Source organism: Theobroma cacao, chromosome 10 (genome assembly GCF_000208745.1).
Source record: "Theobroma cacao cultivar B97-61/B2 chromosome 10, Criollo_cocoa_genome_V2, whole genome shotgun sequence".
NCBI lineage: Eukaryota > Viridiplantae > Streptophyta > Magnoliopsida > Malvales > Malvaceae > Theobroma > Theobroma cacao.
In genome coordinates this window covers 4,422,852-4,446,750 of record NC_030859.1, presented here as the reverse complement: position 1 = coordinate 4,446,750, position 23,899 = coordinate 4,422,852, and the positions used below count along the sequence as shown (strand labels likewise).

At 34.3% G+C, this 23,899-nt stretch overlaps 2 protein-coding genes, 3 long non-coding RNA genes and 1 pseudogene across 11 annotated transcripts; all 6 read left to right on the top strand.

The window, feature by feature from the left end:
- LOC18586455 (vacuolar amino acid transporter 1) lies at positions 1,185-23,453 on the top strand. 7 transcript variants are annotated; one of them, XM_018129135.1, is made up of 14 exons: positions 1,188-1,427; positions 1,982-2,140; positions 2,245-2,452; positions 3,353-3,672; positions 4,785-4,999; positions 5,670-5,693; positions 6,196-6,376; positions 6,529-6,748; positions 7,081-7,216; positions 7,549-7,568; positions 22,384-22,529; positions 22,716-22,759; positions 22,883-22,945; positions 23,208-23,453. In XM_018129135.1, the coding sequence occupies exons 3-14, from the start codon at positions 2,265-2,267 to the stop codon at positions 23,304-23,306; spliced, it is 1,656 nt and encodes a 551-aa protein (XP_017984624.1). In that variant the 5' UTR covers positions 1,188-1,427; positions 1,982-2,140; positions 2,245-2,264; the 3' UTR covers positions 23,307-23,453. The 7 variants fall into 7 exon arrangements, with proteins under 7 accessions (XP_017984626.1, XP_017984624.1, XP_017984623.1 ...); XM_018129134.1 differs by lacking the exon at positions 22,384-22,529 and adding an exon at positions 7,947-8,092 and having other exon boundaries at positions 1,261-1,427; XM_007009858.2 differs by lacking the exons at positions 22,384-22,529; positions 22,716-22,759; positions 22,883-22,945; positions 23,208-23,453 and adding exons at positions 7,947-8,092; positions 8,279-8,322; positions 8,445-8,507; positions 8,771-9,071 and having other exon boundaries at positions 1,263-1,427; positions 2,072-2,140.
- On the top strand, positions 9,466-12,795 carry LOC108660476 (putative disease resistance RPP13-like protein 1). Its single transcript, XM_018128733.1, has 2 exons — positions 9,466-12,720; positions 12,792-12,795. Exons 1-2 carry the CDS (start codon positions 9,638-9,640, stop codon positions 12,793-12,795), a joined length of 3,087 nt encoding a protein of 1,028 aa, XP_017984222.1. The 5' UTR covers positions 9,466-9,637.
- On the top strand, positions 13,174-13,934 carry LOC108663790. The gene is made up of 2 exons (XR_001929830.1): positions 13,174-13,427; positions 13,784-13,934. It is a non-coding gene; the product is annotated as an uncharacterized LOC108663790 (long non-coding RNA).
- Positions 16,600-17,649, top strand: LOC18586456. Its single transcript, XR_001929832.1, has 4 exons — positions 16,600-16,796; positions 16,906-17,158; positions 17,292-17,445; positions 17,574-17,649. It is a non-coding gene; the product is annotated as an uncharacterized LOC18586456 (long non-coding RNA).
- On the top strand, positions 17,796-18,786 carry LOC108663791. The gene is made up of 3 exons (XR_001929831.1): positions 17,796-17,860; positions 18,067-18,192; positions 18,331-18,786. It is a non-coding gene; the product is annotated as an uncharacterized LOC108663791 (long non-coding RNA).
- On the top strand, positions 18,967-21,771 carry LOC108663576 (annotated as a pseudogene).

Here is a 23,899-nt window from a genome sequence, read left to right as displayed (position 1 = left end):
AAGCTATATGATGTTTACTCTACCTTTTCATAATTTTTATTTTTAATTATTAAAATTTTTAAGATAAATGTTCAATTTAAAACTAATTGATAAATAGTAACTCACATAAATTAAATTTAATGAAAAAAGAATTGATTTATAATTATACCTAAACTTATATTGAAACGTTTAATTTAATGGTAAAGGAATTACAATTATAAATTTACAAACTTTGAGCTTAATTTCTAAATTAATTTACTTAAATAATCCTTCAAAAGATTGGTAAGGATCATAATTAGATTATGTTTGGGTTTTTTTAATTTTTTGAGAATTATTTAATTATATTTTTCAAATTTGAATTAGATTTCTTTCTGAATTGGATCAAAAAGTACAAGATATCAGCTGCATAGAGATTGGGAATGAGTGAATTATTGCTTTTGGTCCCATGCATGTCTATATTCAGCTAGAAATATAGAGTTAAAAGTGGGTATATTTTGTCCAGTATGAGGCTTACAATTAACAAGAAAGGCAAGCAAATTTTGTCTGCTTTTTGGATTCTAAATATCTAGACCCTACCAAACCCTGCAAGTATTATTTGAAATAAAAGAAACTCACATGATTAACTTGATTAATGATTTCAATCAAAGTTTTACATTTTCTAACTAATTCAGACTTAATACAATATCATTGACGGAATTAGGTTTGAGTCGAACAATTTAACCCGAAAACTTACACTTAAATATAAATCTGAATTCAAATTATTTAAATCTAATTCTTTAAATCAAGAATACATATAATTATCATTGAATCAAATGTAAATTAAATAAACTAATCTCATTTTTACTTAAATCATTAAGAATTTTTTTTTTATGAACCACATAAATGCATGTGAAGTTTGTGTGGTGGTTTGTTCCTTTCAGAGTTCTTAACGAAACTGCACATTTAGCTTGTACGAAACGGATAAATTCATTATCTATGGCCAATTCTATCAGAACATTTAAGATAAATACAAAATAGAAGCAACGAACAAGTAGTACTGAATGTTTCCTTTTTAAATTCTTACAGCTTAAATTACTTGTCAGCTTGCTACAGGCAGCAGGCTTTGGCTGGAAAATTCATTGGGACAGACATTTACAGCTTTGCACTTTTCCGTAAACAACAAGGAATTAATCAATTAATATGTTTCTATCCTCATGAATCACCTGTTCATCATCCTTCATGTAAATAATTCAAGTACAAATTTAATGTAAAAACTGTAGAGGTTATTTTTATTATATACATATCTTTGTGAGAAACGACTCAAACAAGTAAGCCCCAGCAGACTACTTTTATCTGTTTCTAGCAGTTTCTCTCTGTGTGGTTGCTCTTCTTTTCTTGTGTTTATTGATACAGATCCTCAATTCAAGAAAAAACCCAGTTCACTTTTTGTATCAGATGTTCAGAGAAAGGTCACTTTTCTGATTCTATTCTTTGTTTCTTTTAAATAAAGAAGCCATTGCAGTGTCTTTATAAGGAGACAGGTTTTGTAGTATGGTAAATGGTTTCTGTTTGGTGTAGCTGAGATAATCTCTTGGGAAAAGAATAAGAACAGAAAAAAACAATAAATCTTTTGTGTTTTTGGTTGTTTTTGGAGTTGGTTTCTTTCTGGTTTTATGTTCTGAAGATTTCTGTTTGGTTGCTGAGAAATCTAAGATGAAGAATATAGAAATGATTTGAAGAATTCAAAAGTTTCCACAAACAAAGGAAATCTTCTTCCTTTTCCATTTTTTCTCTTTTGGTACTCAGTAACCAAACAGAACGTAACAGTTCAGACACAAGAGTTCAGTTTGAAAGCTTCAAACTTAGTTCCTAGAGATATGGCAAGTTTTAAGTTTTGAGTGTATCACTGTCTTATTATTGCTGAATTACTATATTCTTTACAATTATGAACCATTATTGCTGTATTTAAATCAATTTACCATTTCTGAACAACTTGACTAATCTTTTTTTCTCTTTTTTTCAGGACTTGATTTATTTATTTGTTTAATTTCATACAGATAAATATATAACCATTCCCTCTCGTTACCTCATGCAATTTAATCAACATTTATAGGTACATTTATTGAGAACAACCTGCAAAAAGAGGCCAATCATAAAGCAGAATTGAATACTTCCATTGAAGGTATCTAATATGTGGTTTTTCCTCTTATTTCACAGGCTTTCAAAATCAATTCCTTCTTACAATTAGCCTGGTTTTCTATTGAGTTTTCATGATTTTTGCTGTAGGAGATTGAGGCTGCAAGAGAATGAAGAACTCGGTTTCGGACCAGAGTTTCTACATTGAGAGTGAAGATGAGGAAGATGAGGAGAAAGTGTTTAACAGACATGAAGGAGAAGATGATGGAAATGAATCTGACGTATCTGATTCTTCGGCTGAAAACCAGCAGCAGAATAAACCCAGTTCCTACAACACGTCATGGCCTCAAAGTTACAGGTCATTTCTCTTTTCATATGCTTTCATGATTTTCCTACTGCTCTGTTTTTCTCTGCTTTCTTCTGTTCACCCTCATAAGCTTTCTCTCATATCAGCCTGGATATTTTATCTTTTTCCAAAGATTTATTTTGACTAATTTTCAGGATCAAAAGATAAGAATCACCTCGAGAAGAAACATTAATATTTTCTTTCCTCTTTCCACTTGGATATGCTTTTCTTGATGAGAACTGCTTGTGAATTTGGTATAGGAGAAGGTAAACAGAAGAGTATAAAATGAAATCAGGGAAAATACAGGCAGATTTAAGCAGATCTTTGGAAAGGGAAAGAAAGCACTTAAACTATGATTGATTGATAGACTCATGATATAGATCAGGGATGAGTGTTTTGTAAAAGTTTGTAAAAGAGATGCTTCTCTGTGACACTTTGGCCTACAAATCTTATCTCCAATTATTGAATTATGCTACCCCGGGTGATATTGGAAACATGAATCCTCTATGGGACCCTAAAAGAGATAGTCTATTTAAATTGGTTGATGGTATGATTTTTACCCTATAATAATACACAACAAAAAGTTGGTTTCTCTCATTTAACTTTTGATCACTCAATTGTACTTCCTTCTGCTGCTGGAACATTCAAGACAATTTCCTCAAGAACACAAATAAAGTACATTCTTGTATGGAAGATTTTGCCAAATTTGACATAAGTTGAAATTCCTGGATCCAAAGTAAACTAATACTGTTTTAGGAGAAATGTAATGTGAAAATGGCAACTGTTATAGGACCTTTAATCTGCACAGTATCAGGGAGTTGGTTCATGTGAAAAAGCCTGATAAATTGCTTCTACGAGGCATTGCTTCCACTTATAGTTTCAACTGCTGATAGGGTTCTGTTAATTTTCCAGGCAGTCTATTGATTTGTATAGTAGTGTACCATCTCCAAGTATCGGGTTCTTGGGCACTCCTACACTTTCAAGATTAGGCAGTTCGTTTCTTTCCTCATCGTTGACAAGAAGGCATACCCCGGAATCATTATCTGCAGTGACAAAACCTCTAGTACCAACAGTAGATGATCAAATACAGCCTTATAGACGTAGTTCGCACTCTCTCTTACCCCCCATTCCATCAAGGAGACAATCTGTCAGAGTAGATGACAAGACCTCCAAGGTCTCCCATGAACTTCCAATTTCTCGCCAGAGCTCATACGGGCAAGCTGTGCTAAATGGTTAGTTTATATAACTCTGGACCATTCCCCAAAGTTTATCTGTCACATGGTCACATAATATGCTGTTATATTGCATCTGTCTTACAAAATTTATAGGCATGGCATAAACTTTATTTTCCTGTCTGTAAATGTGATGGAAAGACTGTTTTCTTGCCACTCTTAGCAACTTTAATTTAGTCACGGATCCTTCCAAAAGGATTGCATACATTCAGGTTTGGCTGAGTTCACCAAAATCAGATCATGAAATGGAAAAGATCAGGGTGGTTCTGGATGTCTGCAATCCTTTATTATAAGAAACTGTATGAACTTGAAGGGAGTTGTTAACTTTACCGTATGAAAACATCCTTATTATTAAACTAATGAGAATTATTGGCTTGGAATAGACCAAAAAGGCCTTTAAATTTGTATCATCTAGCCTATCTTTTAATGAAGCCACTTGCACATTTAGAATTGTTACAGCCACCAACCCTAAACCTTTGTTGGCCTTTCATCAAAAAGGACCACAAAAAACCAATCATATTGGGTTGAATCTGGGAGCACATCATTTCAAGTAAAACTAAAACTGCGGGGTCACATTTTTGTCACCATCACCCCCTCCACACAGGGCTTGAACTTAGAGCTTAGCTTTGTCTACCATATCTTGATAGTTTTCATTTTATCCCTCTCTTGGCTTATGTGGCATGCATAGCTTAGCCAATAGATGTTTTGATTGTAGAAAAAAATATATTGTTTTCCTAAGTTTCACGTCTGTCATATTGTCTTTGTCCATATCTCATTGATGTCATCATATATGGACATGAAAACAAACTGATATATATTTCTCAATGAATTATGATGAGGTGGCCCGACTTCCACTGCACATGGGGCACATGAAAAAAGATCAACTTGCCAACAGGAACCATAGAAATTAGGCGTCAATGAACTATGATTACAACAATAGATTCATTCATCATTATCATTCAAACCATAGATTATATTATATACACAGACAATCAATATTGGTTAAAAGCAACTGAAGTTTACATTTACTTAAATATGAAGCCAGATTCCAGTGTTCCAGTCTAATCAAATTTGTAGCATTCCTTAGTCATTTCCATTTTGGGTTTATGCAGGCATCAATGTGCTATGTGGAGTTGGAATCCTTTCAACCCCATATGCTGCCAAGGAAGGAGGATGGTTAGGGCTTATAATATTATTCACGTTTGCGGTGCTTTCGTTTTACACTGGACTCCTCTTGCGCCAATGCCTGGACAGTGAGCCTGGGCTTGAAACTTACCCAGATATTGGTCAAGCCGCATTTGGAACCGCCGGCAGAATTGCCGTCTCGGTAATTCTAAGACTCCTTGTAGTTAATATTTTTATTAATTGTATTTTATTATCTAATTTTTACTGTTTGAAAATTTGTTATAGAAATAAAAACAAATAATAGAAATTAGTAATATTATAATTAATTAAAATTTATTATAAATCCTAATAGAATTGTTTTATATAAAGGTAAACTCTTGCATTTTGTTTAAAAAAATATTAGAAATTTTTAATATTTTATTTTATAAATATTATTTAAGCATAATATTTTAAAAAGTTTCTAAATTATTCATGAAAATTCGAATATATCTTTATTCTTTTGTTAAGCTTAAGTAAACTCATATATTTTTTAATTTTCTTGAATAATTTAAAAAATATTTTTAAACATTATGAGTATTATTTGCTTTTCTATCTCATTGTGTCTCCTTATAATAATTTTGTTTTGGGAACCAAAAGCAACAAAGCCAAACTTTAATTATTTTCATTTTTTTCTAGATCAAATTTACTCTAAAATCCTTACAAGCAGTCATTTTCTATGTCAATGAATTTTTATATATTTTGGGTCTTTTTTTCTTTTTATTTTATTTTATAAGATAGAAACTGGAAAATTGACAGATTAAAATAAGCACTAGTTTACAAAGAATGAAAGGCCACTGATTGTCAATTTTGCTCTTGTTTTTCTGTGGTTGCAGATAATATTATACGTGGAGTTATATGTAAGTACAGCTGGCTTGTCTTAGAATTGTATGATAAATCCAATAGCTGTCTAACTGTGCTTGAGAATCAGTAAGCTAAGATTCCGAGAGGGGTCACCGCTTACAGATTCCTGGGGTCCTACATTTTTTGTTTTGTGTTCCATTCTATTTTAACCTATGTCTCCACCTTGTTCATCAATGAAGGAAATCTAGTGGCTACGACTTTTTTAAGATATGCTATAGGGCATCTTTTTTCATATATCAGCAAAGGGATCGAAATCGTTTTTACCATGCAATTGCAGATAAATTTTAACAAATGGTTCAACATAACCTGATGAAGTTATGATTTTGAACATGAGGTTTCATTTTAGAATCACGTGCCTTTATTATCTAAATCTGCTGATATTTAGCTTATTTACTGGATCACATATTTACATTATGAAGAATGTAGTGATTCCCATCGATATTTTAAAACATGTTCTATTTTTTACCAGTGAGGTTGCTCTTTCAATCTTCTGTACAGGCTTGTTGCGTTGAATATATAATTTTGGAGGGTGATAACTTGTCATCCTTATTCCCAAATGCACATATCAGTTTGGGTGGATTTGAGTTGAATTCCCAACGTCTGTTTGCATTGATGACAACCCTTGCTGTTCTTCCCACCGTTTGGCTCCGAGACCTCAGCGTTCTTAGTTATATCTCTGGTAAGAAACATATTGATAAGTAATGTTTCCTAACTGAAAATCCACAGTACAGTTGATCTTAGGTGCACTCTCTTCAGCCCCAAGGCTATCTCTCACACTATACTATGTCACATAGTTTGATGTTTGTCTTAGTGTGTTCTCTCTGTTTCCAGCTGGTGGAGTCGTTGCATCAATCTTGGTAGTACTCTGCTTGTTTTGGGTTGGCTTGGTAGATCAAGTTGGCTTTCATAACAAAGGAACTACATTGAACCTGGCTAGTCTTCCTGTTGCTGTTGGGCTCTACGGTTACTGTTATTCAGGACATGCTGTTTTCCCCAATATCTATACCTCAATGGCAAAACCAAATCAATTCCCTTCAGTCCTCATAGCTTGGTAAAGTATAGCTGCTCAGTTCGATTTGTTATCTTAGAGACTATGAAATGTCACGTATTTTTTCTTGCTAAATGATATTTGTGTCGTTACTCTTGCTGGGATCTTTTTACCTCTCTGCATCGATTTAGCTGGTTCAAAGTTATGCTCAACCAATTGGTTTGTTATTCCTTTTGATAATGCAAGGTGCTGCATCGTGTACGTTATGATTAACATAAGCAGAAGGTTCACAAATTGTTGATTACTAACCATGCACCTTATCATTCCTTAAAAAGGGTAGTTTGTGGTTATAAATGCTGCTCCTCTTATCATCTTTGGTTTTAATTTCCTTGCAGTTTTGGAATCTGTTCTTTGTTGTATGCTGGAACTGCAATTATGGGGTACACAATGTTTGGAGAAGCAACAGAATCACAGTTTACTCTTAACATGCCTAAAGATCTGATTGCTTCAAAGATTGCTGTGTGGACAACGGTATTCTCATCTTAGCAGATTTTCTTGACAATTTGTTCTGTGCTTATAATGATTGGTATAACTGCACTTATTTGAAAATGTCATTGATGCACCAATTTTGGAGAAACAGCAATACAATGAGCTGATATCTTGTCTAAACACCATGCTTATATGCAAAGTTGAGAAGAAACTAACTCCCATGATATTATATTTGTCTGGCTAGCCTATTCAACTAATTAGATCTTACAGTATCACTTTACCCTTGCCTTGTCCAGGCTTAGACTTTCAAATAGCATTTTATGAACATTTTGTTTCTGTTAACTACAATTCAATTATTTTCTGTTCTTTTGCAGGTAGTCAACCCATTTACCAAATATCCTTTTCATTATAGCTCTTCGCATTATTACCTGGAATCAACCTTTTAGGTAATGAAATATAGTTCTACTTGGAGGCATAAACTTCATGGTCTCCTTCTCTAATGGGAAAGCATGAGAAAGAAAGAGAAAATTGGGAACAAGAACATTACAGTTGTTGTCGAAAATGAGGGATCTATGAGTAAGCTTAAATTCCTTACTCCCCTTTTTTTTCATGATATTTTCCCTCTTTCATTACCCTCTCCAGTAAGAGAACTGTTATCATCAGAAAGTCCTAATTCCGTCTTTAGTTAAACAAAGTCTAGCTATTGCCTTTTAGTTAGCATTTGTGCTCTCATATCTAAAAAAATAAATGTTCTGCCTTAATTAGACCTAACATATGCATTAACCATGTCTCCGGTGGCAATGAGTCTTGAGGAGTTGATACCGTCAAGCCATCTCAAGTCTCACATCTATGCTATCTTAATCAGAACTTCACTGGTGATCTCAACCTTGATTGTCGGTCTCAGCATCCCCTTCTTTGGTAAGCGTCTGTTATTGTTTGTTTATGCATTTACCATTCATCTTCAAAGAGAAACCTCTTCTGTTGCATATCTGCTATTTTGAACTGAGAGAACATTTTGGTTGTAAGGTTGGATCATCCAGATAGTGTTAGGTATTCCATTGAATTTCTAGGTCATCGTGGGAAAATTTTCTCCCTTTGTTGCAGGTTTGGTGATGTCACTGATAGGATCTTCACTCACAATGCTCGTGGTAAGTTACCTTCTGCCATTTGAATCATGGAACTTCTTCTCTATCACTTTACAAAGCAAGTTGTTTGAAGCAAGCATATAGAACAAAGACTAATGTGCTTTCACTAATTACTTCTACAACAGACCTTGATACTTCCTCCTGCTTGTTATTTAAGCATCGTGAGGGGTAAAGTAACCCGTATTCAGGTACGATCATAATACATGTAACATGTATATATATAAGCATGCGTGTGCACACAAATACTCATACGGTAACAATTCAAAAAATTAACAACTCCTATTGCATCTTCCACTGAAAAGTGCAAAAGAAAATAGAAGGAATCAAGAAAACTAAATCCATAAAAGAGTTGTTTTAGAGCCTGCGTGAATCCATATAAAATTTTATCTCATAGAATGCTTAGTTTATCTTTCTGGCTTTTCTCATAATCTTTCCTTTTCTTGTTTTACAGACTACACTTTGTATAATAGTTATAGCAGTGGGAGTAGTTTCATCAGCCTTTGGAACATACTCAGCACTCTCCAAGATTGTTGAGAATTTGAGAAGCTGAAAGTTTTTCTTTTACTAGAGTTGCCTTGATTATGTAGACAAAGTCTATTGCTGTACTGCTTCTCCATTTCCTAAATATTGAGTCAGTTGTGGAATTTTGTATCCCTACTCTCAAGTTTTGATGTGTTGTTGTTTTTCTTATGTGATTTACACAAAAGAGATCAAACAGAATTCATGAGATGGCTTTTCTCTTGCTTTTGTCATTGGGTTTTTACCTATTAGTTGGGTTACATGTAATACACAATTTTACATTGGAAGAGAAGAAGAAAGTTTTTAAATTTGATGGAGAATAAGCTCTTAATAATTGAATTAAAGTACAAATTGGACTACCATTAAGCTTTTCAAGCCTTGATTGGTCTTGAAATTTAATTATATTAATAATATATAATTAATATATTATAAAGACATTTAAAGATAGTTAAATAATATTTATACTAATAGACGTGTCTGTATGAAACATATATTTATGTTTTTAAATATCTCTTTGCTTCCTAAAAAACACACAAAATAATTTAAAAATCTCTTCTTCATATATGATTATTTTATTTATATTTTTATTTTATACACATTTTTTATTTTAAAAGAATAAATTAAAGAAAATCCAAATAACCAATGTTCATTTCACCTTCAAGTCTTCGTTGACTTCACCTAATCTATTAGTGCCAAGTCCTCATTGCCTTCACTTCAGTAAACCCACTCTTCATTTCATTCTTTGCAAATCAATTCCTTTGATCTTCTTCAAACCTTTCTTTAATCACCGAAAAAGAAAATGGCTTTGGTGGGTGAAGCTTTTCTCACTGCTTCCATCGAGTTGCTGGTCGAGAGGATTGCTTCTCCGGATGTTTTGAATCTTTTTAAGGGAAAGAAACTTGAAGATGGGCTGCTGAAGAAACTGAAACCAGCATTGATGTCAGTTAAAGCAGTGCTGGATGATGCTGAAAATAAGCAAATCACGAACCCAAATGTGAGAAGCTGGATTGATGAGCTCAAAGATGCTGTTTATGATGCGGAGGACCTCCTTGATGAGATCGCTACCGAAGCTCTTCGAAGCAGGTTGGAATCCGAGGATCAGACTAGTATTGCAAAGCAGGTACGTAGCTTGTTCTCTTCTCTCAATCCTTTCAATAGCGGGATGGGATCAAAACTAGAAGAAATCCTTGAGACACTAGAACGTTTAGTCAACCAAAAAGACATCCTGGGTTTGAAAGAAAGTAGAGGAGAAAAGTCAATTCAAAGACCACCTGCAACTTCTCTGGTGGATGAATCCGGTGTTTATGGTAGACATGATGAAAAAGAAGTGATCATGGAGTTGCTGAACCCGGAATATGCAAGTGCAAATCAGATCGATGTGATTCCAATAGTGGGTATGGGCGGGGTTGGTAAAACCACGCTTGCACAATTGATCTACAATGACAAGAGAGTGGCGGAATGGTTTGACGTCAAAGCATGGGTGTGTGTTTCAGAGGAATTTGATGCTTTAAGGGTAACCAAAACCATTCTTGAAGAAATCACTTCTAACGGTGATGCTAGTCAGAACCTAAATCAGCTTCAGCTTAAACTCAAGGAGAAGCTGTTGGGAAAGAAGTTTCTATTTGTTTTGGACGATGTTTGGAACGAGAAATATGTTGATTGGGAAGAGTTGAGAAGTCCTTTCAATTCTGGGGCGAAAAACAGCAAGATTGTTGTAACAACGCGTGGTGAAAACGTGGCATCCATTGTGAGGACTGTTCCAACTTATCATCTTAATATCTTATCTGATGAGGATTGTTGGTTGTTATTTGCAAAACATGCATTTGCTAATACAAGCCCAAGCATGCATCCAGATTTGAAGGAAATCGGTGAAGCAATTGCCAAAAGATGCAAAGGCCTCCCTTTAGCGGCAAAAACACTTGGAGGTCTTCTTCGTTGTAGAACAGATGTTGAGGATTGGAATAAAGTATTAACCAGCAGTTTGTGGGACATAACAGATGATATTCTTCCAGCACTCAGATTAAGTTATTATTATCTTCCTTCCCATTTAAAGCGCTGCTTTGCTTATTGTTCAATTTTTCCTAAAGATTATGAATTCAGAAAGGAAGAACTCATTCGGTTATGGATGGCTGAAGATCTTTTAGCATATTCCAGAGAAGTTGTAAATATGGAGGATTGGGGTAATGAGTATTTCAAAGATTTAACATCCAGGTCATTTTTTCAACAATTAAGTGGGAATAAGCCTTGCTTTGTCATGCATGACTTAATTAGTGACTTAGCAAAATCTGTATCTGGAGAATTCATTTGTAGATTGGACGGTGATGATAGGCTTTCATGTCAAATAAGTAAAAAGACCCGTTATTTCTCTAATATCCAAGAAGAATTCGATGTACTTCAAAAATTTGAAGCTTTACCTAAAGCAAAAGGTTTGCATACATTCTTAACTTTAAAGTCAAGGTCAGGGCATTGTTATGTTACCAATGTGATAATGGATGATTTGATCGTAAAATTTAGATCCTTACGAGTGCTTTCTTTGGCTCATTATCATAATATCAATGAGTTATCAGAAGAAATTAGAAAATTAAAACAGCTGCGTTATTTGGATCTATCTGAAACTTCAATTGAAAGGTTACTAAACTTTTTAACTACATTGTATAATTTGCAAACATTACTCTTGTTTCAATGCGCAAAGCTTGTTGAGTTGCCCGAAGACATGGGAAGATTGATCAACATGCATCATCTTGATATCAGGGGTACCAAGTTAGTAAGGATGCCACCAGGAATGGATAAATTGAAAGATCTTCGAACATTAACAGATTTTGTTTTGGGTGAGCAAAAAGGTTCAAGCATAAGTGAGTTGGGAAAGCTCAAGAATCTACGTGGAAGACTTGCCATCTCAAATTTACAAAACGTTGTTTGTCAAAAGGATGCCAAAGATGCCAATTTGAAGGAGAAGATTAACCTTAGGGAGTTGGAGTTGAAATGGAGTGAGGATTGTCATACTAATGATGATTCAAAGCATGATAGAGAAATACTTGAACAACTGGAGCCTCACACAAACTTGGAGCATCTTGCTATTGAGTTTTATAGAGGTACAAGATTCCCGGAATGGGTGGGGCATTTTTCTTTCTCGAATCTAGTATCTTTGCACTTGAGGGGTTGTAAATTTTGCTTGTTCTGGCCACCGCTTGGGCGGTTATCATCTTTGAAATCTCTCTCCATTAGTGGGTTTTCTGAAGTAGTAACAGTGGATGATGAGTTCTATGGGCAAGGTGATGCTTCGAGTAAACCATTTGGATCTCTTGAAATTCTAAGTTTCACAGATATGTCAGAGTGGGAAGAATGGTTTTGCTTGAATGACGGAGCTTTCCGTCTCCTCCAAGAGTTATACATAAAAGATTGTCCCAAGTTAACCAAGTCTTTGCCCAAACACCTCCCTTCTTTATTGAAACTTACGATTAAGAGATGTGGGAAGCTTGGAGCCTTGCTTCCAAGGGCACTAAGCATGTCCCAACTTGACTTAGAGGAATGCGATGCATTGCAATTGCAGCCATTGCCTTGTGGGCTTCGAAATTTGACGATGTCTTGCTTGAATATAAATGATTCGCATATCAATGATTCCATATTGGAGCAGATGGTGCGACACAGCACTCATCTTGAAAGATTGGAAATTTTCGATTGTGATGGCCTCAAATCTCTTCCTGAAGGTAGTCTACCTACTACGCTAAAGGAATTGCAGATCATTCATTGTAATGCGTTGGATTTTTCCAAAATCCTCTTGTGTACATCCCTTGAACGCTTAAACATAAGTTACCTCAGCAACCATCCACTGGAATCTTTCTCAATAGAATCATTACCTAAGCTAAATAGTCTTCAAATCTGGTCATGCGAAGGCTTGAAGTCGATTCGAATAGGTTCATTACCTAAGCTAAATAATCTTGTTATATATTCAGGTGAAGACTCGAAGTCATTTCTTACATTAGAGGGCCTTGACCAGCATCCCCCATGTCTCAATCATTTGTCAATCAATTCCTTCCCTAATTTTATATCTTTTCCCGAAGAGGGTTTTTCTGCCACCAATTTGACATCACTTTATCTTTACAATTGCAAAAATTTAAAGTCATTGCCTGAGCAAATGCAATCCCTCTTTCCATCCCTTGAGGATTTGGAAATATCCAATTGTCCAGAAATTGAGTCATTTCCAAAAGAGGGTTTACCCTCCAAATTAAAAAATATTACAATTGGAAGAAGTGAAAAGCTAATTGCGGGCAGGAAGGATTGGGGTTTGGAAACACTCCCTTCACTTACAAGCTTCCAAATCCTTAAGGCAGAAGAGATAGAGTCTTTTCCAGATGAATATCTGCTGCCCTCAACTCTTACCAAAATTTACATATTCGATCTTCCAAATCTTAAGTTTTTGGACTACAAGGGCTTTCAACACCTCAGCTGTCTTCGCGAATTGCATATCTCTGGATGTCCAGAGCTCCAATCCATGCCGGTAAAGAGGCTCCCCATTCCTATCATTTGGATTGAATATGAACTCATTATGAAAGAGGCCCTTTTGGCATAATTAATGCAATCTCACTCAGGTACTCCATCCAGTCAATATCATTTAATTTCAATAGCCCTTGTCCATTCTTTATATACGTTACTTGTTTATTTATTGACTTTTCTTTTAAAAAATTATTAAATTAATTCAGATTTGTATACAGTGTCTTCATTTTTCTTTTTCTTTTTTGTGTTCATTAGTGGTATTCGCAAGGTTTTCCTTGTCTTTGATGTTTGTCATAGTTTAGTCATGAACTGTGTTGTTTATTATTCATCTTGTGTTTAATTTATTTGCCATAGTTTCTTTCTTAATACAGGGGTTAACTTGTACATTTGGGCTTTTAGGTAGAATTAAATTTTGCAACTGATGCCTAATTTGCTGTAAATTGTTTTACAGGCTGCTGGCACCTTACTTCTAGCTGTTGGTTGCAAATTCTAGTTGATGATTGTCATCCAAATGAAGTTCCTCTTGTATGATTTGTCTTAGCCTGTAGCTTCAGGAGCTCATTTTTCTATCCAAGAATCCTCTCCATGAAAAATTATATAAAGTTTCACTGCTTTGCATCAAGCACTGCATTTTTCATTTCAAATTTGGATATTTGCTAGCTAGAGCAACAACAAGGATGTGCACAGATTTCAAACCAATAAAGAACAAGGACTTCAACCTTTTCCTTCTCTTGTACAGTATTTGATCGGCAACTGCCATATTCTCTAGTTCATACCAGAGGCACTGTCTTCCTTACCATGTTTCAATCAGTTTAAGAGCTTCTCAAACAAAATCCTCTTGTATACATCCCTTGAACGCTTACTCATACGTAGCCTCAGTGATCATCCACTGGAATCTTTCTCAATAGGATCATTACCTAAGCTAAATAGTCTTCAAATCTCCGATTTCTTAGATGAAGACTTGAAGTCATTTCTTGCATCAGAGGGCCCTCACCAGCATCTCCCATGTCTCAATCTTTTATCAATCTATTCCTGCCCTAATTTTATATCTTTTCCCGAAGAGGGTTTTTCTGCCACCAATTTGACATCACTTTGGCTTGACGGTTGCAAAAATTTAAAGTCATTGCCTGAGCAAATGCAATCCCTCTTTCCATCCCTTGAGGTTTTCTTTATATTCAATTGTCCAGAAATTGAGTCATTTCCAAAAGAGGGTTTACCCTCCAAATTAAAAAATATTTCAATGGGAAGAAGTGAAAAGCTAATTGCGGGCAGGAAGGATTGGGGTTTGGAAACACTCCCTTCACTTACAACCTTCCTAATCGATGGTGCGGAAGAGATAGAGTCTTTTCCAGATGAACATCTGCTGCCCTCTACTCTTACTCGTCTCGAGATATGGAATCTTCCAAATCTTAAGTTTTTGGACTACAAGGGCTTTCAACACCTCACTTCTCTTCGCACATTGGTCATCTTGGACTGTCCGATGCTCCAATCCATGCCAGCAAAGAGGCTTCCTATCTCCCTTTCTTCTTTATGCCTTATAAACTGTCCGTTGCTGGAAGAAATTGCGAAAAGAAGGAAGGTAAAGATTGACCAAAGATTTCCCACATCCCTGCCATTGAGAATGACGGACAACTCATTATTTAGCAGGACTATATGTCTCAAGGAGTCCCGTGGATCAGTGGGCATTATGAACGCAATATGACTCAGGTACTCCATTCATTTTCATTTAATTTCACTAACCCTTGTCCATTCTCCATTTATTTTACATATTTCTTTATTGATTTTTCTTTCAAAATTTTTTAATTGATTGAGGTTTGTGTACTGCGTTCTCATTTTTTTCCTTTTATTTATTTATTTATTTATTGTTTGTGAGAGTAATATCAATGAATTATGTGTTTTTTTTCCAACCATTTTGTTGACAATGCATTATGCTTTTGTTCTTGTAACAATTTAATCAATTGTTGGATTAAGTTCTTCATGAAAAGCTAAAAAGAAAGAGAAAAGGTTTTCTTTTCTTTCATTCTAATGCCAAATTCTTTATTTCTTTCATAACACTTGGGATCACATGCTTAATTTGCTGCAAATTGTTTTACAGCCTGCTAGCTCCCTTCTTTTGACTCTTAGTTGCAAATTCTAATCTATGATTCCCTTTCAAATGATGTTCCTCTTGCATGATTTGCTTCAGCCTAGAGCTACAGGGCCTCATTTTTCTAAGGAGAATTATCTGCATGAAAGTTTTTGTCAACATCTTCACATCAAGCTCTGCATACTTCACTTCAAATTTGGACTTCCTACAGCTGGAATGATGGTGTGCACAGGTTCGACTCCTTCCTTTCTTGTACAGTATGAAATCAATGACTACCATGTTCTTTAGTTCCATGGTTGCGTTCCTTCTCAAAGTAGTATTGTAACTTCCATGGTTACATATCTTGAGCAACAAAGCCATCTAGGTTCCATGAAATTTTAGATTGCATTTGGAAATATATATATTTGAGAAAATGGATTTGGATTTCAAATGTAGTAAAAGTTATGTGGTAATACTTATAAATATATGAGTTTTCTAATTACAGTCAAATATATGGATTTATAAAATATCTCTTTTGTAGTGAATTTAAAATACCTAGATAGAAAAGTGAATTCCAAATACATCCTTTTTTACTCTCTTAAATGTAATGACTACAGTAATAGTTACAAAAATGAAGAACAAATCAATTCGAATACACCCTCTCAAATTCTTGTTTCCAAATGAAGCATCAAGGTTTTAACAAATCTTAAAATGGCAGGATTGGGTATGAAGAATGTCAGGGCTCATCTTGAAGAACTTTACTTATAATTGTCCTAAGCTAAATCAACATTTTTCCCTTTGAATGAAACTTGAGAATGTGTGTGGGTTAACTTCAAATTGCAGCAATCCATGTATTGTTGTTGGTTGAATTTGATTCATCGCCTTTTCAGGGACTACTTTGTGGTCTGCACAATTTGAAAATTAAATTGCTATACTCCCAGCTCAAGGAACTAGTACAGTGTCATTCCTATGAAGAGGTGCCTAATTCACTCTGGTATTCTTTTGCACTCTTTATTGTTTGTATTAACTATGCCCTCATCTTTTTTGGTTTCATTTCTACATCATTTTAAATTTTTTCCCAACCTAATGTGCCTTTGGTTTATTTGCACCTTCCAGAACTTTCTTTCACATAATGTGTATTTGGTTTACTTCTGCATATACTGATCATTGCTGACACTCATCTAATGAATTTTTACCAGGTTTTTTATCCCTATGTTCTTGACAAATTTGAGGTTTTCTTGGAACAATCTTGTGTTAGCAACTGTGATCAACAAGCATGGCATCAACCTCAAATTTCTTCAGACTAGCTAGCCTGTTCTGTTTAATGCATTTCTTGTATTCTTCTAAACTAAAAAGTTGAAGAAAGAAGAGCTGTATTTTCAGATATGACGAAAACTAGGTAGGCTTTTTTTTCTCCCTTCGCAATTCCAGCTTTCATAATGAATCAAGAAATTTATCTGTCAATAATCAATTATTATATGTCAGTAACACAGCAACTTTACTTGCAGACAGCCCTGTGTTAACATGTGGATTATGTCCTCTGCTTCACGCTACTTTGGACATTTAGTTAGTTTTACTTCTGAACTCATGGTATACTTGCATTGATTTTATAGTATGTTTGTTTGGACATTTAAGCTGCAATCGGCATCCTTCCCTGAAATGTGAAAGGCAATGATGGCATCAAGTACTTGCATAACAGGCATTAGTTGTTGTCCAAATGGAGAAGATGCCAGCAGCCAGCATGTATATTCTGTTTCATCAGTTCAGTACCATGACACTTCTTTTTTTTCTGGAAAACAAAAATTTAAAGTGTTCTCAACTCTAAGATTAGTGAAAGATTTAAGTTGTTGACTTCTCTTAATGTTGTTGCATTTTGGTTATCTTTTCATACCAGTAAAAGGGATGTTGAAATTGCTTCACTGCCAGCAGCTTAAGGAATTGTTCTTCTTGTGGATTCTAGAGGAAGAGTGGACAGAATTTCACCTAACTTTTACATGTTCTGTTGGAAAATTGACAGCCATGTGATGAAATGAAATAGTCATAGAAAGGTCATTGTTCCCTTTGTTTATAAGTTTTTATTGAGGTTATATCATTTTGTTATTTTCATTATTTTCCCTCTCAATGATGACTCTAAATTGCTTAGTTCTTTTAAATATTGTTTCTATTATCCTTTCAGAGTTTTCAAAGTTATTGAGATGTACTATCAGAGTTTGGACTTTGAAGATCTCAGTAACTCTCAAAACTTCACAAAGGCAGGTTAACTTTATGCTTTATGGGGGTTTAGTGTTTTGCTATATCATAAAGGCTCACAACTCTTCGTGTCTCAGTACTTGCTATTTATTGGTTCTCTTTAAATTCTTAATAGCCAATTAAATGTATTTCACCACAATCTTAACAGATATCTTATCCGGTATATTCTTCTCTGGCTCTTCCACTAAAGGACCTGCAACAAATCAAATGCAGGTAACTCGTGCCAGTAGCGAATTATTATTATCAAACTTTTGAAGGTCCTTTTCAAGAAATTTCATACTATTTTGAAATTGAACATGCTATACAGACTAGGTTTAGTCATTAGCACACGGTTGCAATTCAAACAAATTTTGTAACTTGAACAAATATTTTGTGATTGCTCCACTGATGTCTGACACAATTGATGCTTCTCTGGTTAGTGCTGAAAGTTTGTTTCCATAATACGGAGTTGACTTCTGCTTTCTGGGATAGAAAGTATGCAGACCTGCAAATAGTGACCTTCAATTGTTGTGCATTGCATTTGAGGCTCTCATTTGGTATTTGAGGTATGCCTCATCACTTGCTTCCTTTTAGTTACAAGAACTTGTTGCAAATTTGAGTTTATTATTGCCAGTTAGTTATGTTCCTTCTGCATCTAGATTTATTCTGTTTTGGGGCTAACATTGAAGCTTGCTTTTTTCAAGATTATGCGCCATGAAAATTTCAAGTGGTCTACTACCGGCTTCAGGAAGAGGTGGAATGTCTTTGCAGCATTTTCCACATGCTTCACTTAAATTTGGGATTGTCAAAGCAACATAGAGGATGATAGTACATTGTTCATAGACTTGATTTTGGTGTATGATGGGGAGACCAATTCCTGTCTCTTTGGAACCATTAGAGGCCAATAACAACCACAATTCCAATTCCATGCCAGGCAGGCGTTTTCACACATAAGGAGTGCTCTACACATAAACTCGTTTAATCAGAATTGAAAACCAACTGCTTGCGTGATTGAAGTCGGATGTGGATTTTAACTTAAAGATTCTTGCTCCTTCTTTCATGTAGTAGTTTACTTCCTAAAATTTCATTTCCCTTTCCTGTTTTAATTGTGAATTTCTTGTAAACTTTTGACTAAATCGTCTCCCAAGGTACTTGACATACTTCAAGCTTTTAAGAATAATCTGATGAATTATCATTCATTTCATCCTGATGTATTCTTTGGTTTTTTTTTTTTTTCTTTCTTATTGTCAGAGTGATTAAATTAAAGCTAGCAATTGAGCAATATTGAAGTTGTTGGTCTGACCAGCTTGACAAACAAACAAGCTCATATTTAAACTGAAATGGTAATGACCGAAAGTATCAACTAATTTAGTTAGTGAACCCTTTGAATCAAAACTTGAGATAGAAAATCAGATTTTGTTTTACTTTTGGCCCTTTGTTAGATAAAAAAGGGGCCTCTATTCTTTGGTATAGCAGATATTGGTCAAGCCGTATTTGGCACCGCCGGCAGAATTGCCCTCTCGGTAATTCTACGTTTCTGTGTAGTTAATAAATTTATTAATTGTATTTTATTATCTAATTTTTACTGTTTGAAAATTTGTTATAAAATAAAAACACAAAAGAGAAATAAGTAATATCATAATTAATTAAAATTTAATGTAAATCTTAATAGAATTGTTTTATATAAAGGTAAACTCATGCATTTTGTTTTAAAAAAATATTTGAAATTTTTAATATTTTATAAATATTATTTAAACAGAATATGTTAAAAAATTTCTAAATTATTCATAAAGATTCAAATATATTTTTATTCTTTTAGTACGCTTAATTGAACTCATATACTGTTTAATTTTTTAAAATAATTTTAAAAATATTTTTAACTATTATGTGTATTATTTTCTTTTGTATCTCATTGTGTCTTCTTATAATATTTTTGTTTTTGGAACCAAAGGCAACAAAAACCAAACTTTAATTATTTTCGTTTTTTTTCAATATCAAATTTACTCAAAAATCCTTACAAGCAGTCATTTTCTATGTCAATAAATTTTTATATATTTTGGGTCTTTTTTCTTTTTATTTTATTTTACAAGATAGAAACTAGGAAATTGACAGATTAAAATAAGCACTGGTTTACAAAGACTGAATGATCACTGATTGTCATGGTTTTAGCTCTTGTTTTTCCTGTGGTTGCAGCTAATATTATACGTTGAGTTATATGTAAGTACAATTGGCTTTTCTTAGTATTGTATGATAAATCCAATAGTTGTCTAGCTATGCTTGAGAATGTGTAAGCTAAGATTCCATCAGGGGTCCTCTTGCAAATTCCTGGGTCCTGCATTTTTGGTTCTGTCTTCCATTCTGTTTTAACTTATGTCTCTACCTTGTTCATCAATGAAGGAAATCTAGTGGCTACAACAATTTTAAGATATGCTTTAGGGCATCCATTTTCATATATCAGCTAAGACATCCAAATCTTTTTTACCATGCAAATTTAGAAGCTGCTGACAGGAATAATTTCAGAATAATATGATCAAAATTGCTCAGCCAATGGCAAGAGCTTCTGGGTTCAATTGCAAGTACCATTCCTTGAGGCATATAGCTATTTTTCTGGGTTTTGACTTCCTGTAGAGAACCTCAACTAGAGTGAATTCTTGGGCATTGAATCAGTATTCAGAAATATCTCCTCATTGAATACCAGTTTTAGTTTGCATCTCCTTTTTTATTATTGTTATTTATTTTTTCTTATAAATAAGACTTTTACATACTTAAATGAAAACCTGGCGGGATAAATACTTTGAACAAAAATAGTTCTACATAACCTAATGAACTTATGTTTTTACTCTTACATGAGGTTTCATCTTGGAATCACATGCCTTTATTATCTAATTCTGATGATATTTAGCTTGTTTACTGGATTACATAACATCATGGAGAATGTAGTGATTCCCATAGATATTTTGGAACATGTTCTATTTTTTACCAGTGAGGTTACTCTTACAATCTTCAACACAGGCTTGTTGCGTTGAATATGTAATTTTAGGGGGTGATAACTTGTCGTCCTTGTTCCCAAATGCACATATCAGTTTGGGTGGATTTGAGTTGAATTCCCAACGTCTGTTTGCATTGATGACAACCCTTGCTGTTCTTCCCACTGTTTGGCGCTGAGACCTCAGCGTTCTGAGTTATATCTCTGGTAAGAAACATATTGATCTGTAATGTATCCTAACTGAAAATCCACAGTACAGTTGATTTTAGTTGCACTCTCTTCAGCCCCAAGGCTATCTCTCTCTATACTATGTCACATAGTTTGATGTTGGTCTTAGTGTGTTCTTTCTCTGTTTCCAGCTGGTGGAGTCGTTGCATCAATCTTGGTAGTACCCTGCTTGTTTTGTGTTGGCTTGGTAGATCAAGTTGGCTTTCATAACAAAGGAACTACATTGAACCTGGCTAGTCTTCCTGTTGCTGTTGGGCTCTATGGTTACTGTTATTCAGGACATGCTGTTTTCCCCAATATCTATACCTCAATGGCAAAACCAAATCAATTCCCTTCAGTCCTCTTAGCTTGGTAAAGTATAGCTGCTCAGTTCAATTTGTTATCTTGGAGACTCTGAAATGTCACATATTTTCTCTTGCTAAATGAGATTTGTGTTGTTACTCTTGCTGGGATCTTTTTACCTCTCTGCATTGATTTAGCTGGTTCAAAGTTATGCTCAACCAATTGGTTTATTATTCTTTTTGATAATGCAAGTTGCTGCATTGTGTATGTTATGATTAACATAAGCAAAAGGTTCACAAATTGTTGATTACTGACCATGCACCTCATCATTCCTTCATAATGGTTCTTTGTGGTTATAAATGCTGCTCCTCTTATCATCTTTGGTTTCAATTTCCTTGCAGTTTTGGAATCTGTTCTTTGTTGTATGCTGGAACTGCAATTATGGGGTACACAATGTTTGGAGAAGCAACAGAATCACAGTTTATCCTTAACATGCCTAAAGATCTGATTGCTTCAAAGATTGCTGTGTGGACAACGGTATGCTCATCTTATCAGATTTTCTTGACAATTTGTTCTGTGCTTATAATGATTGGTAGAACTGCACTTATTTGAAAATGTCGTTGATGCACCAATTTTGGAGAAACAGCAATACAATACAGATGTCAAAACACTTTGCTTATATGCAAAGTTGAGAAAAAGCTAACTCTCATGATATTATAGTTGTCTGGCTAGCCTTTTCAACTAATTAGATCTTAAGGTTCTCACTTTACCCTTGCCTAGTCCAGGCTTAGACTTTCAAATAGCATTTTATGATCATTTTGTTTCTGTTAACTACAATTCATTTATTTTCTGTTCTTTTGCAGGTAATAAACCCATTTACGAAATATTCTTTTCATTATAGCTCTTCGCATTATTACTCTGAAATCAGTTTATTAGGTAATGAAATATAGTTCTACTTGGAGGCATAAACTTCATGGTCTCCTTCTCTAATGGGAAAGCATGAGAAAGAAAGAGAAAATTGGGAACAAGAACTTTACAGTTGTTATGGAAAATGAGGGATCATGAGTAAGCGTAAATTCCTTACTCTCGTTCTTTTTCTTGGCATTTTCCCTCTTTCATTGCCCTCTCCAGTAAGAGAACTGTATCATCAGAAAGTCCTAATTCCCTCTTGAGTTAAACAAAGTCTAGCTATTGCCTTTTAGTTATCATTTATGCTCTCATATCTAAGCAAAATAAATGTTCTGCCTTAATTAGACCAAACATATGCATTAACCATGTCTCCGGTTGCAATGAGTCTTGAGGAGTTGATACCATCAAGCCATCTCAAGTCTCACATCTATGCTATCTTAATCAGAACATCACTAGTGATCTCAACCTTGATTGTTGGTCTCAGCATCCCCTTCTTTGGTAAGCGTCTGTTATTGTTTGTTTATGCATTTACCATTCATCTTCAAAGAGAAACCTCTTCTGTTGCATATCTGCTATTTTGAACTGAGAGAACATTTTGGTTGTAAGGTTGGATCATCCAGATAGTGTTAGGTATTCCATTGAATTTCTAGGTCATCATGGGAAAATTTTCTCCCTTTGTTGTAGGTTTGGTGATGTCATTGATAGGATCTTTATTCACAATGTTTGTGGTAAGTTACCTTCTGCCATTTGAATCGTGGAAATTCTTCTCTATCACTTTACAAAACTAGTTGTTTTGAAATAAACATATAGAACAAAGACTAATGTGCTTTGAATAATTACTTCTATGGCAGACCTTGATACTTCCTCCTGCTTGTTATTTAAGCATCCTGAGGGGTAAAGTAACCCGTATTCAGGTATGATCATAATACATGTAACGTGTATATATATAAGCATGCGCGTGCACACAAACACACATACTGTGACAATTCAAAAAATTAACAACTCCTACTTGCGTCTTCCACTGAACAGTACAAAAGAAAAAGAAGGAAACAAGATAACTGAATTCATAAAGAGTTGTTTTAGAGCCTGCATGAATCCATATAAAATTTTATCTTATAGAATGCTTAGTTTATCTTACTGGCTTTTCTTATAATCTTTCCTTTTCTTGTTTTACAGGCTACACTTTGTATAATAGTTATAGCAGTGGGAGTAGTTTCATCAGCCTTTGGAACATACTCAGCACTCTCCAAGATTGTTGAGAATTTGAGAAGCTGAAAGTTTTTCTTTGACTAGAGTTGCCTTGATTGTGTAGACAAAATCTATTGCTGTACTGCTTCCCCATTTCCTAAATGTTGAGTCAGTTGTGGAATTTTGTATCTCTACTCTCAAGTTTTGATGCGTTGTTGTTTTTCTTATGTGATTAACGCAAAAGATCAAATAGATTTCATGAGATGGCTTCTCTCTTGCTTTTGTCATTGGTTTTTTACCTATCAGTTGAGTTACATGTACTCCACAATTTTACATTGAAAGAGGAGAAACTTCTTTAAATATAAAGGAGAATAAGATCTTAATAATTGAATTAAAGTACAAATTGAACTATCACTAAGCTTTTCAAGTCTTGATTGGTCTTAAAATTTAATTATATTTATAATATATAATTAATATATTGTAAAGACACTTAAAAATAATTAAGTAATATTTGTACAAATAGAGGCATCTGCATGAAACATATATTTATATTTTTAAATATCTCTTTGCTTCTTAAAAAACACACAAAATAATTTAAAAATCTCTTCCTCATATATGATTATTTTACTTTATTTTTTTATTTTAAAAAATAAATTAAAGAAAATTCAAATAAACAATTT